This window comes from Anguilla rostrata, chromosome 10 (assembly GCF_018555375.3).
Source record: "Anguilla rostrata isolate EN2019 chromosome 10, ASM1855537v3, whole genome shotgun sequence".
Taxonomy (NCBI): domain Eukaryota; kingdom Metazoa; phylum Chordata; class Actinopteri; order Anguilliformes; family Anguillidae; genus Anguilla; species Anguilla rostrata.
In genome coordinates this window covers 25,577,219-25,590,762 of record NC_057942.1, presented here as the reverse complement: position 1 = coordinate 25,590,762, position 13,544 = coordinate 25,577,219, and the positions used below count along the sequence as shown (strand labels likewise).

At 40.6% G+C, this 13,544-nt stretch overlaps 2 protein-coding genes across 2 annotated transcripts in view; one reads left to right on the top strand and one right to left on the bottom strand.

Moving 5' to 3' along the window:
* Positions 1–8,702, top strand: part of tor2a (torsin family 2, member A) — a 41,305-nt gene extending 32,603 nt beyond the window's left edge. Inside the window, exon 5 of the mRNA XM_064297717.1 lies at positions 7,752–8,702. Coding sequence (XP_064153787.1) covers positions 7,752–7,996 — 245 coding nt within the window. The 3' untranslated portion in view covers positions 7,997–8,702. The remainder of the gene's footprint in view (positions 1–7,751) is intronic.
* The window catches only part of cfap157 (cilia and flagella associated protein 157), a 158,298-nt gene continuing 145,257 nt past the window's right edge, over positions 504–13,544 (bottom strand). The window contains exon 7 of the mRNA XM_064297699.1: positions 504–524. Within this exon, the coding sequence (XP_064153769.1) occupies positions 522–524 (3 nt within the window). The 3' untranslated portion in view covers positions 504–521. The remainder of the gene's footprint in view (positions 525–13,544) is intronic.

The window sequence follows — 13,544 nt, the reverse complement described above, 5'->3', positions numbered from 1 at the left end:
AAACATTCCTCCCACACAGGCTGCACTGCTACAACATTCAAATCGAGCAGGGTACCAAGCATTTGGTCAAAAAGTCTGAAAGCTATCCAATCTGTACCTTCTCCTGAAAAATATGGATGGACCAAAGTAGCTGATTCGTGGACACCGCCATGGACACTCTTGCCAGAGGCTGCCAAAGTTTGTAAGGAACTCCTAAAGAGTGGCTGCAAAACTGAGCCCCTCTGTTCTCGAAAGTGTCGATGCCGAGATGCTGGGTTACCTTACACAGCATTATGCCAATGTGCTGGAACATGTGAATTGGCACATGTTGCAGTGAGTGCCACCCCTCCTGCCTTCCAACACACTCACGTGAGACAACCGTTTTAGTTTTTAGCACTTCCGTGATCTTCATTAAAGCCCACGGCTTTTTTCTTGGACACAACGTAACACAGGGTTTGTCTTTCGTTTCTTTTAACACTGCGTCCTTCTCTCCGGCGTCCGCCCCCGAAGACTCCCGGTCTCCGCTTTTAAAAACCCCAGGCTCACTGTTGAAAACAATCAGAGGCAATCAGCGCAATTAAACAATTGATAATTATCGGCGCTGATTACCTCCACCTGACAGTTGTGAAGACGGATCCGAGAGCCGGTCCTCTCACTCTCTCTCTCTCTGCAGCCGACGCTCAAACCACGCCCACCCCACCACAGCACACATGTGAGTCACTATTAGATTATGTCCCTCAAATGAGATATACTGCATGTTAGAAGCTTTTTACCTTGTAAAAAGGCTTAAAAACAACTGAGTAAAACAAGACTTTAAAAAAGAGGGATTTTTAAGCATTGCTCTATGTAGAACTTTTCAGAATCATTGATATCTTTGGGTTTGTGCTTATGGATCCCCCTCTTCAGTTCAGACCACAGGTTTTTGATGGAATTTAAGTCTGGAGACTGAGATGGCCATTGTAAAACATGGATGTTGATTTCACTTAAGCATTTCAGCAGCCAGGCGTCTTTTTCTCGTTAAATCAAGCCACGCCCCCAGGTTTTAGCTACTTCTGCAAACCCCACCATCCTGGAAGGGGTGGCGGCCTCGCAATCATTTTTCATGTTAATTTCACCCCATCCGAAGTCTCCCTCCCGATTTCTGTTACATCTTTTGAATACATTGCATTTAAATTACACAGTGTCATTGCTGTTCTTATCTATCGCCCCCCTAAACCAAATCTCATTTTTCTGTCTGAATTAACTGAACTACTCTCATCTGCCTGTTCCCTGTCTGCTGCTACTGGGCGACTTCAACATCCATGCTGACTGCACTCAGTGTACACCTGCCTCTGACCTCAATGTAGTCTTGGACTGTTTCAACCTTACTCAACATGTACACTTCCCTGCACACTCCAAGGGCCACACTCTAGACCTTGTCTGTTCTACCGGTCTCAACATCTCAAACCTCACCAGCTCTCTGTTCACTTTGTCTGATCACAGACTGATTAATTTTCTCTAAAATTAATTAATTTCTTCAAGCTCATTAACCTGTCCCTGACCCACTGTGCTGTCCCCTCCGTCTTCAAGACTGCTGCCGTCACCCCAATCCTTAAAAAACCTGGCCTGGACCCAAACACCCTCTCCAAATACCGCCCCATCTCCAACCTCCCATTAATGTCCAAACTTCTGGAAAAGGTTATTGCTTCCCAACTCCGTTCATACATGTCCGACAGTAACCTCTTTGAGCCCCTTCAGTCCGGCTTCCAACCCCATCACAGCACAGAAACAGCCCTCACCAAAGTGGTAACTGACCTCCTCCTATCCTCTGACTCTGGTGCATATAGCATACTCATCCTCCTGGATCTCTCTGCCGCTTTTGACACAGTCAACCACAACATCCTCCTCACCCGTCTGTCTCACCTAGGCATCACTGGCCCATCTCTCAACTGGTTTCACTCATACCTCACAAATAGGTCAGAATTCATATCTATCCATGGTCACACCTCAGATCTTGCTACTGTCACACAGGGTGTCCCACAAGGTTCTGTTCTTGGTCCCCTCCTCTTCACCATCTATATGCTTCTCCTTGGCCCCATCCTCTGCAGCTTTGGTCTCAATTTCCACTTCTATGCAGATGACACCCAAATCTATATCTGCTCTACATCCACTAATCAGCCACCCACTGCCATCATTGAAAACTGTCAAATCCTGGATGCAACACAATTTTCTAAAACTCAACTGTGAAAAAACTGAAATTATTCTCATCGGACCAAAACCCCAGCTCACAAAACTACAAATTCTCCCTCACCATTGACGGTACCCCTGTCTCCACCTCCCCCCTGGTCCGCAACCTCGGTGTCATACTTGATCCATCCCTCTCCTTTGAAAAGCACATCAACAACACTGTCAAGGTTTCATTTTTTCATCTACGCAATATCTCCAGTCTCAGACCCTCTCTCACCCATCCCGATGCAGAAAAACTCATTCACGCATTCATTTCCAGCAGACTGGACTACTGCAATGCACTCCTCACTGGTCTTCCCTCCCGCCTCCTACACAAACTGCAATTGGTTCAGAACTCGGCCGCAAGAATACTGTCCTGCACATCCTCCCAGTCTCACATCACCCCCATCTTGAAAGATTTACACTGGCTCCCAATCACATCACGCATCACATTCAAACTCCTCCTCCTAGTTTACAAATCCCTAAATGGCCTCGCACCCACTTACCTCTCTGATCTCCTGCTCTCCTACCAGCCACCCAGACAGTTAAGTTCATCCACTGCCGGCCTCCTCACCACCATCCCCTCTCAGTGCTGTTCTTTTGGCGACCGCGCCTTCTCAGTTGCTGCCCCCAAACTCTGGAATGCCCTCCCCCCTGACATCCGTACATTTGACTCACTCACCTCCTTCAAATCACGTCTTAAAACCCACCTCTTTTCCCTAGCTTTCCCTTGATGTTTGTCTTCCCCCCTTTTTTTTTTCTCTGAATTGTATGTTTCATTGTATGTATGTATGTACCACTTAAGCGTCTTTGAGTTCATGAAAAGTGTTATATAAAATAAATGTATTATTATTATTATTATTATTATTTCTGTTTAGATTTTGATGTATGCTTGGAGTCATTGTCCTGCTGGTCAATCTACCTATGACCAAGTCCTAGCTTCTTAGCAGAGACAACCAAATTTTCTGCCAGAATGTCCTGGTACTTTGTTGAATTCATTGTGCCATTGATCTAAAATAGTGCCCCAGGACCACTGCCAGCAAAACATCTCCAAAATCTCAATGACCCACCTCCATATTTGACAGTAGGTATGAGGTTCTTCTCCGGAATGCATTCCTCTTTTGCCGCCAAACATGTCGATGGTGTGTATGACCAAAACGTTCAATTTTGGTCTCATCTGACAGCACTCTCTTCCAGTCATAATTCCAGTGAGGTTTGGCAAGCTCCAGATTCTTGGTTTTATTTATTGTGCTCAGTAAGGGCTGTCTTCGTGCCACCCTTCCAAAGAGTTAGTTGGTATGGAGGTGCCATTTTATGTTCTTTTTAGACTTGTTGACCGCAAGAAACAAAACCAGTCTCTGCAATTCTTAAACAGTGATCCTTGGGTAATTAATGGCCTCTCTCACCATCTTCCTCACTCTCCATGGGGACACCATGCACTTGCTTCCTCTTCCTGGCAAATTTGCAACCGTTCCATATGTTTTACACCTTACACCAAGTGGTATGTTTAACCGTTTATGTCTTTTTGTGTACCTATTACCAGACTTGTGACGGTAAATTACCATCGGTCTCTTCTGAATTGACAGTTATTTGGCTTTTCCCATGCTGATGGATGACAAAGGGATTTTGTATGCTTGTTACCTCATTTTTATTCTCTGGTGAAACTGGAAGTGATGGAATGACACAATATAGTTCCTTTAGATTGAGATGAACTAAATTAAGTAAAATTGCATTGCCAATTTCATTTTGTTTGATTTTAATTACAATAATTGTTAGGGGTGCCAATAATTATGGCACTTATTGTTTTCTGAAAAAATTAGATTACTTAATAAAAAAACATTGAAGCATGAGAGTAAATGTATTGAAATAAAAGTATATCGTTTTCCCATATGTTTGAACATAACATATAGATTATTATCTGTGTCATTTATTATATGCAGTCTTTTTTCTTCATTTTTATTAAGGGTGCCAATAATTCTGGATCCCACTGTATATATATATATATATATATTTTTTTTTTTTTTTTCGTCTGTATATTTTACTTAATTCTTTTTATCCATTATTTAAGATTTATCATCTTATTTTTGTTTTCAATTATTACTGTTTCTATATAATTTCTATTTTTCTTTATCCTTGTTATGTTGACAGTATCGGGACTGTTCTAGAGGGAAAAAAATGGGAGGGGGGGAGAAATAAAATTACACTCTTGAATTGTATGCTGATGCTATACCTTTCTTTTGAATAAAAAAATATGCTTAAAAAAAAAATATGGCTTTTCCCCAAACATGAAAAAAAGAGTATCGCTGAGTCACTGGAGCAGAGGTGATAATTATTTGTATTTCTAATTAGTAGACAGTAGGAAGGAAAGTAGGAAGGAAATAGACCGATTATTGTTTTATAAATGAATGTATACCAGTGGATCAATCTATGATTATGTAATAAAGTTAAACCAGACCATTTATATATCAGACAATGATGGTTTAATTATTTAACACCTGAAATTAAGTGTAAGGCACTATGGTAAACTGTGTGTCCAAGGTATGTAAAGTAGTGGAGGAAGCATGCATGTAAAGTATGTCTCCAAACTTGGTAAAATGTAGCTAAAATAGGTTTCCTCTTGAGTTTATAACTAAAACAAGATTTATTCCTAAAATAGATTCCTCAGTTTTTTTATTACTTTATCTATATGCAATTTAAAACTAAGCTTATCATCAAGCCAGATACCATGGTATTTTTAGCAAGATACTCTTTCATGCATTTACCTTCTAGAGTGGTGATTTTCAATTCTTCTATGGACTGAGAATGAAACCTTGAAAACTCTAGGCAGTTAGTTTTGCCTGCATTAAGGACAAGCTGTACATCAAAAAGAGTTGACTGAATATAATTAAAGCATACTTAAGTATTTAAAGACTTGGGCAAGGGTGGAGGTATGGCAATAAGGACTTGTATCATCAGCATATAAGTGGATATTACAATTTGAGTTGATTAAACCATGTGAAAGATTATTAACCCCTTTGCACACATGCCAATCCTTGCCCATTTAGGGGGTACCCTATTTAAAGCTTTATAACTCCAGATGTGAGCATCACAGAGACTTGAAAAATGGCCTAAATGAAGCAAGACATTTGTACCATTTACAATACTAACTTAGATTAGTTTATATTAATAATTTTGGAAGAAATAAAGTGCCACAAATGCAATTGTCTAGGCAAAAAAATACTGAGAGATTGCAAATACAGTTAAACTATACATGTCCTGGATCAAAAACTCCTTGACCACAAGTGCGTCAAATCTAAGGGTGGATACGCAGAACTACTAAAGATCTATGAATCAAAAAGTGAGCAGTGTACCCAGTGTCTCAAATCTATCCAAAATGTCTAAATTATGCATTGCTTTAAATCACAACATAATTATGTTTGACTGAAGAATCTCACTGTTGCATCATTTTCAAGTGGGAATTACAAGCTTTCTGTCAGTACAGTGGCTTAAAATATCTACACATCATCACACCAAAGCCTATAAGTAGCCCAACATTTATTGCAGGCATGGGGTAGGTTATATACAAATGGAGATTTGATTTCTGCAATCACAGAGAGCACAGAAGAGTAAACAGGTCCACTATGCTAGCTAGCTCGCAACTAATAGGTTTTACAGTTGGAACAGCAGCTACCCCAAAGCTCTCTATGTGAGTTTGGTCAATGCCCCTTCACTTAGTATGGGAGGGTGGGGAGAGATATCTCCACATTCAAATTACCTGCTCGTTGTTTTTCCAAAAATGAAAAAGGGTCGAGGTGTACCTCTACCATATTCACACCTTTGGCTATTTTTTCTTTGATAGGACACAGTGTTTAAATGACCACATTCTCTTCAGATGGTAATATGAACACAGGGTCAAGTTACATTAAATAATTTAGGAAATATTGTGGAGCATTGTTTTGGAAAAGAGCATGTTTAATTTGCATGAGCTACAGTACAGTAAGATAGCTAATATTGTTTATTGTAACGTGGCCTCATTTTGATATGATAATACTTTTAACAACAGGCCTAGATTTCAAAGTTGCTGTTAAGTTAATGGCTTATACACAGTGCTTTGTATGCTTGAGTAACTTTTTGTATTTTAAAAACACGTTTTTCTTGAGATATCATTCCTTAACACAGTAACCCTAATCCTAATCCTAACCCTAACCGTAAAAAGGTTCTAATCCCAGCCTGGGCCTTTCTGTGTGGAGTTTGCATGTTCTCCCTTTGTCTGCGTGAGTCTCCTCCAGGTACACTGGTTTCCTCACACAGTCCAAAGACAAGCAGGTAGGCTAATTGGAGACTCTAAATTGCCCATAGGTATGAGTGTGTGAGTGTGTGAGTGAATGGTGTGTGTGCCCTGCGATAGATTGGTGACCTGTTCAGGGTATCTTGCCTCTCGCCCAATGCACACTGGGATAGGCTTGCAACCCTGCCCAGGATAAGCGGGTATAGATAATGGATGGATGGATAAATGTATTAAGCATAAGATAATTAAATGTGGAGAGTGACATGCATACGCATAAAAGATAACTATAGACTAAAACTTTTAGTTGGGGCTTGGGTTACTTACAACAATATCTTAGGTGGGTGAATTTGGCAAGGATTGGTAACAACAAAGAATCCACCATTATTACCCCCTGAAGTGACCATTTTTATTTTGAATGCTTGTAGAGAAGTCATCCTTTCTGGACTCAGCGCACATATTGACACAGTTAGCAAATATGCTAGGGTCCCCATACGTCCAGTTTTCGACCTGAATGTCCAGTTTTCAGATTATTTGTATATGTCCAGTTTGTGGTCGTAATGTCCTGCCCAAATACTTGAAGGAAGAAATTACCGGTAGTTTGTAATGGATTTGCATGTCTGTGACTCCCTGATCTGACATCAGTTTTAAGGGGGTTCTGAGGCCGCCCCTCCCCCAGTATAATGCCATTTTTGAGGGGACATTAACACCCCCCTCTACCCCCCATCCATCAGCTGTATTGTTAACAATCTAGGCAGCTAACCTCAACGTTACCAGTGCCAAGTGGATTATCTATAGGTACCTTTTAAGTTAATTTCTCTGGCTAGCTAGCTATTGTTCAGTATTTTTAGGTATGTAGCAGGATCCACCATGTTTTGGTTAAAGACTAACGGTTACAAATTCAGTCTGTAAGGATAGCAGAGAATGTAGGTCAGTGGTGTCAAACTCGTTGCCATGGAGGGCCGTGTGTATGCAGGTTTTCATTCCAGCCTCAGATCTTGATTATATAATTAGTTAAATTATTTGCTGAATTAGGGATGCAGGTTTGTGCACAATGGTGACCCGACGTCTATGGTGACCCGCATTGTCTAAATAAAAATTTTCTTATATTCTGTGCTTCAATGCAGTTAAACGCATATGGCTGAATGAGTAATTGGACTCAATTAAGGCAGCATTAATTGGTTGGAATGAAAACCTGCATACACACGGCCCTCCATGGCAACGAGTTTGACACCACTGATGTAGGTCATAGTGTAAATAATCGGGTGTAAGGGCTCATTTTAATCTCTCTTTGTGCTTTCAGGTGGATTCTTCCAGTCAAGGATTATTTCTGAAAAGTTGGTTACTTGCTTGGTTCCCTTCCTGCCTCTGAGCCGATGGCATGTGAATCGTTGTGCCCGTCGGGAGCTATGCCAACGTGGCCAATGCCAGCGCAGGGACATTGTTGAAGCTGTGGGGAGTTCACTGACCTACACACTGGAGAATGGCCAATTCTTCTCGAACACTGGCTGCAAATTGGTCCCAGCCAAAGTGAACCTCTTCCTATGACCATGGCCCAGTGATCCAAACTGTTTTTCATCCAAGTTACGAAAGTGGGGTTCACTGGATATGCACAAGTGGGGTTTTTGTCACTTAAATTACTGACCTGGAGCCTTTGATTGGACAGGAATTTATTGATCAACCTTACTTGATTGATGCATGTGTTCATCAGCTATCTTTCATTGGATATATATATATATATATATATACATCCTTCCAAAAAAGGAGCAGCGTAGTTTCCAGCATTGAAGATAGACTATTGTAAATGATTACATACGCTACAATTAATAATAAAGCACTCCACTTCTAAGAATGATTTTTGGCAATATGTTTGCAAAAAAAAAAGCTAAATCTTTTTATGCCATGCAATTATTTATTTTTCCTTTCCATTTTAATGAACAAATAAAAGACATTTCATTTTTGAAATTTGTATGTGTATCCTCACACTAAGTCTAGCCAGTATCTCATAGCAACATGTAAAATATATAGGTGAACATGATCACATGAAACAAGTGTAGCAACTAACTTAACATAGTTTACAGATTTTAATACCTTGATTGTGCCGAAATATGATATGATAGTCTTGCTTGGTGATGCTAACATTTTTGTGAATAATGACCTGGACAATCATTAAGAGGTTGCTATTCTGAAGTTACAACACATGTTAAAGCTGCCCTGGGTAAACCTCTATTAATTAAATTTACTGTGGACTCTGGACTCTAGAAAAAAAATGTTTGCTGCAAACTACTTTTTCAGAGAAGATATGGTTTTTCTAAAAAATCTGCCTGATTTCTCCTTTAAGATTTCTATAAATACTAGAATAATTGTCAATGCAGTGTCTAATAGATATTCATAATTAGTTCTTTTTGACCTGCATGCAGCTTTGCCACTATTGCTCATGTGAAGTTAATGGACCAACTAAGAACCTGGGTTGGCACTGATAAAATTAATCTGCTGTGGCATGGTGATGGGTTGTGCTGTGAAGAGCTGAACAGTTCTTGCCTTGAGGCAGCCTCACTCCCTGGAGGTCTCCATTCTGATTTACTTAAAAAAAACAAACAATAAAAAACATTTCAATTTGAGCGTATGTATTCAATTGGCCCTGTCAGCAAGGTGAGGATTACTTGAAATACGTTTAATACTGCGAACCCAGCAGTTTTAACCGTTAACACCCTCATTTGATGTCTGGCACTCTGAATAGTGAACACAAGTGCATCAACAGTTAAAACACCTCACTTGTCTGACATGTAAAATATATTTATTTGATTTAATTTTGGTAAGTATGATCAAAGACATCAATTAAATCACTGAATTTGTTGGTAGGCAGAGCAAACTGTTGGATCAAAATGTACAACTCACAGTCAGATGATTAAGATATTTATTAAGTTACAACAAATATTCACGTTTCATCTGAAGACAAGGTTCAGCTACCTTAAAACAATTAACTAAGGTTATGCACATGGACAGTCACTCAATAAAAGATGTGCTAGGTACAAAATTCAAAAAACCAAAAGACAGCAAAATATTCCAAAAAGATTATAGATGAAATGTAGAATACCAAACCAAGGTATAGGATTCAGATGCCCACTTCCAACTAAAGCCGCGTTTCCACCAAAAGTACCCAGAACTTTTAGTCCCAGGAACTACTTTTCAAGGAACTAAAACGTTCCTTCAGCCCATTGTTGTCTGCGTTTCCACCGTGGTCTAAAGTCCCGCAAAGATTAGGCAAATTAGCCCACTGACGTATGAAAAGGCGACGTTGTCGTCGGTCCATCTGTCCTATGATTTCTTCTGTAACCCCATACTACCACCGAAGTAGCCTACATTATTTTCTAGTAACCGGGACAGCCCGGAGGGGTTTATTCCACTTATATACAACGGGTTACCAACAATAGCCGCGTTTCCACCGCAGGAACTATACCCCGGAACTAGGAACCTTTTGAGGAACTCAGTGCGTTTCCACCGCAGGAACTAGGGTCTAAATTTAGTTCCGGGGCTTTGTTTTACCCCCCAAAAGGTTCCTGCTCGGGGGGTAGTACTTTCCGAAAGTACAGGAACCTTTTGGGTGGAGCTTGCAGCGCTGAACATTTCTGATTGGTCGAGTACTCGCAGCATTTTTTTGTCTATTTTCAGGCGCCATGTTTAAAAATATGCAGGCGCAAACCGATTTATTTTCATAATAACTTCAAATCAAACTTGTATGTTATGCGACGCAGTAGCCTACTTTTGGTTATAGCCTGCCAACGTCTTGGAATTATAACGTGTGCTTTTCTGTTCTTTTCTTGCTTTAGTATTCGTTTTATAAAATGCTAAGCATTCGTGCTGGGACAGCATATTATGTACTAAAACATTCAAACGGATTAATTCGGTTGCTGAATATTTTCTTCCGGATTTTCTTTGTTAGCCCGTTGTAATTGACTCAAAACGTTTGATACAGTTATGTGAGGTATGCGGTAGTTCTGCGTAATTCACATTGGTGATACAGTAAAAGCAAACTGGAAATCACCTTCCGCACTTTTTGTCATAGTAAAATAACAGGTTAATTCTAGTAATCGTACCTTTAGCTTTTTCAGACTGCCGTAATTTTGCTCTGCCATTCTTCAATTCCACAAAAAGACCAGGAAGACTATGGACTAATTTATGGTGCATGGTTCGCATCTGGAGGGCACACTTCGCTGCTCGGCTAGCAGTAACTTCGAAGGAAAACAAACGGTGGCTGCACCACTACTAATTTAAATTTTCACGCAAGTCCGAGTTTTCGTTCTATTCTTGTCATTTTGCGATTAGCCTATATAGAATTGACGATGAGAAAGTAATCAAACAGCAAATTGTTTACAACGTGTGCATGTTTTCTGCTGTTGTTACCAGTTATATTGGAAATGTGAATGCATTCTGTCGCTTCGGATGTCAAGACATGAAAGCGAATGTTCGCATAAAAACATAATGAATGTGTTTGAGAGGATATATAAAACAGTTACAATCTGACTATTGGTCTGTTATATCCTATTTGTTGCATAACGGTCCAAGTTCAACTACCAACGACAGTTTTGCTTGACAACGGTAAAATATGCCCAAACGGCTGCAGAAGAATATTTCAATTCCATGTGATTAAATCGATAAAAATCAATAAATACAAAAGTAACCATATATAGTTATTGTTGGTAACCCGTTGTATATAAGTGGAATAAACCCCTCCGGGCTGTCCCGGTTATTAGAAAATAATGTAGGCTACTTCGGTGGTAGTATGGGGTTACAGAAGAAATCATATGACAGATGGACCGACGACAACGTCGCTTTTTCATACGTCAGTGGGCTAATTTGCCTAATCTTCGCGGGACTTTAGACCCCGGTGGAAACGCAGACAACCATTGGCTGAAGGAACCTTTTAGTTCCTGGTAAAGTAGTTCCTGGGACTGAAAGTTCCGGGTAATTTTGGTGGAAACGCGGCTAATGAGTATATATGGTTACTTTTGTATTTATTGATTTTTATCGATTTAATCACCTGGAATTGAAATATTCTTCTGCAGCCGTTTGGGCATATTTTACCGTTGTCAAGCAAAACTGTCGTTGGTAGTTGAACTTGGACCGTTGTTATGCAACAAATAGTCAGATTGTAACTGTTTTATATATCCTCTCAAACACATTCATTATGTTTTTATGCGAACATTCACTTTCATGTCTTGACATCCGAGGCGACAGAATGCATTCACATTTCCAATATAACTGGCAACAACAGCAGAAAACATGCACACGTTGTAAACAATTTGCTGTTTGATTACTTTCTCATCATCAATTCCATATAGGCTAATCGCAAAATGACAAGAATAGAACGAAAACCCAGACTTGCGTGAAAATTTAAATTAGCAGTGGTACCACCACCGTTTGCTTTCCTTAGAAGTTACTGCTAGCCGAGCAGCGAAGTGTGCCCTCCAGATGTGAACCATGCACCATAAATTAGTCCATAGTCTTCGTGGTCTTTTGGTGGAATTGAAGAATGAGTAAAATTACGGCAGTCTGAAAAAGCTAAAGGGACGATTACTAGAATTAACGTGTTATTTTACCCTGACAAAAAGTGCGGAAGGTGATTTCCAGTTTGCTTTTACTGTATCACCAATGTGAATTACGCAGAACTACCGCATACCTCACATAACTGTATCAAACTTTTTGAGTCAATTACAACGGGCTAACAAAGAAAATCCGGAAGAAAATGTTCAGCAGCCGAATTAATCCGTTTGAATGTTTTGGTACGTAATATGCTGTCCCAGCACGAATGCTTAGCAATTTATAAAACAAATACTAAAGCAAGAAAAGAACAGAAGAACACACGTTATAATTCCAAGACGTTGGCAGGCTATAACCAAAACTAGGCTACTGCGCCGCATAACATACAAGTTTGATTTGAAGTTATTATGAAAATAAATCGGTTTTTGGCTGCATATTTTTAAACATGGCGGTTGAAATAAAACACTGCAAGTAGTCGACCAATCAGAAATTTTCAGCGCTTGCGCCCCACCCCAAAGGTTCCGGTACTTTTGGAAAGTACTACCCCCCGAGCAGGAACTTTTTGGGGGTTAAAATAAAGCCCCCAGAACTAAATTTAGACCCTAGTTCCTGCGGTCGAAACGCACTGAGTTCCTCAAATGGTTCCTAGTTCCGGGGTAAAGTTCCTGCGGTGGAAACGCGGCTTAACAGTTACAAACTTCTTGTCAAGTTGCCCAAAACTGACCATAGCCACATTTTTTTATCTGGTGAAAGTGAGGAGGGGGAGGGGATGGACACCCCCTCTGACACACACATACACACAGACACAGACATTCACACCTCAAATGGCTATCCCCCCCCTCCCCAGTTTCTGCTCTGTGTTTTATCTCCAGGCTATTCTGGCCCAGCGCTTTGAAGCTTCCTATGGCTGAGAACGGCCAAATGGTGAATTACATGTCTGACAACCCAGACTGTTTTGTGTGCAGTGAAAGATATTGTAGATACCAAGATAAGTTTCTTACAACTTGCCAGCTTGACATGATTGGCATTGAGGCATTGATGGGTTTGACACATGCAGCCTGAGACTTCTCAGTGAAAGAAGTGGCACAGCTTCCTGTGTAAGCAGTACTACATATGAGATAAGCACTTCAAAGCAGCAACAAATCTACAGAACTGAAAATGGTCCATGCTAATTCCTACTTGCTGGGAGAAATGAAAAATACTTTTTTGTCACTTCTCCCATTTAAAACCCACATCTACTGAAAATGTAAGTATCCTACGAACACGTTCCTCCCACGGGTGGGAAGCCGGTGAGGATATGAGTCCTGATCGCTGCATTAGCAACTCCTACTGGTTGTTCGGGGAGCCTGTCCAGCGGGGAGGGGATCCGGGGGAGATAGCGTGAACCTCTGCGCGTGTTACGCTCTCCCGGTGAAACTTGTCGCTGTCAGGTGAAAAGAAATGGCTGGCGACTCTACATGTATCGGAGGAGGCATGAGGCAGTCTACACCCTCCTCTGACCAACAGAGGATAGCGCAACCAGGACTGTGGCTGGTCCACACAGGGAATTTGTATA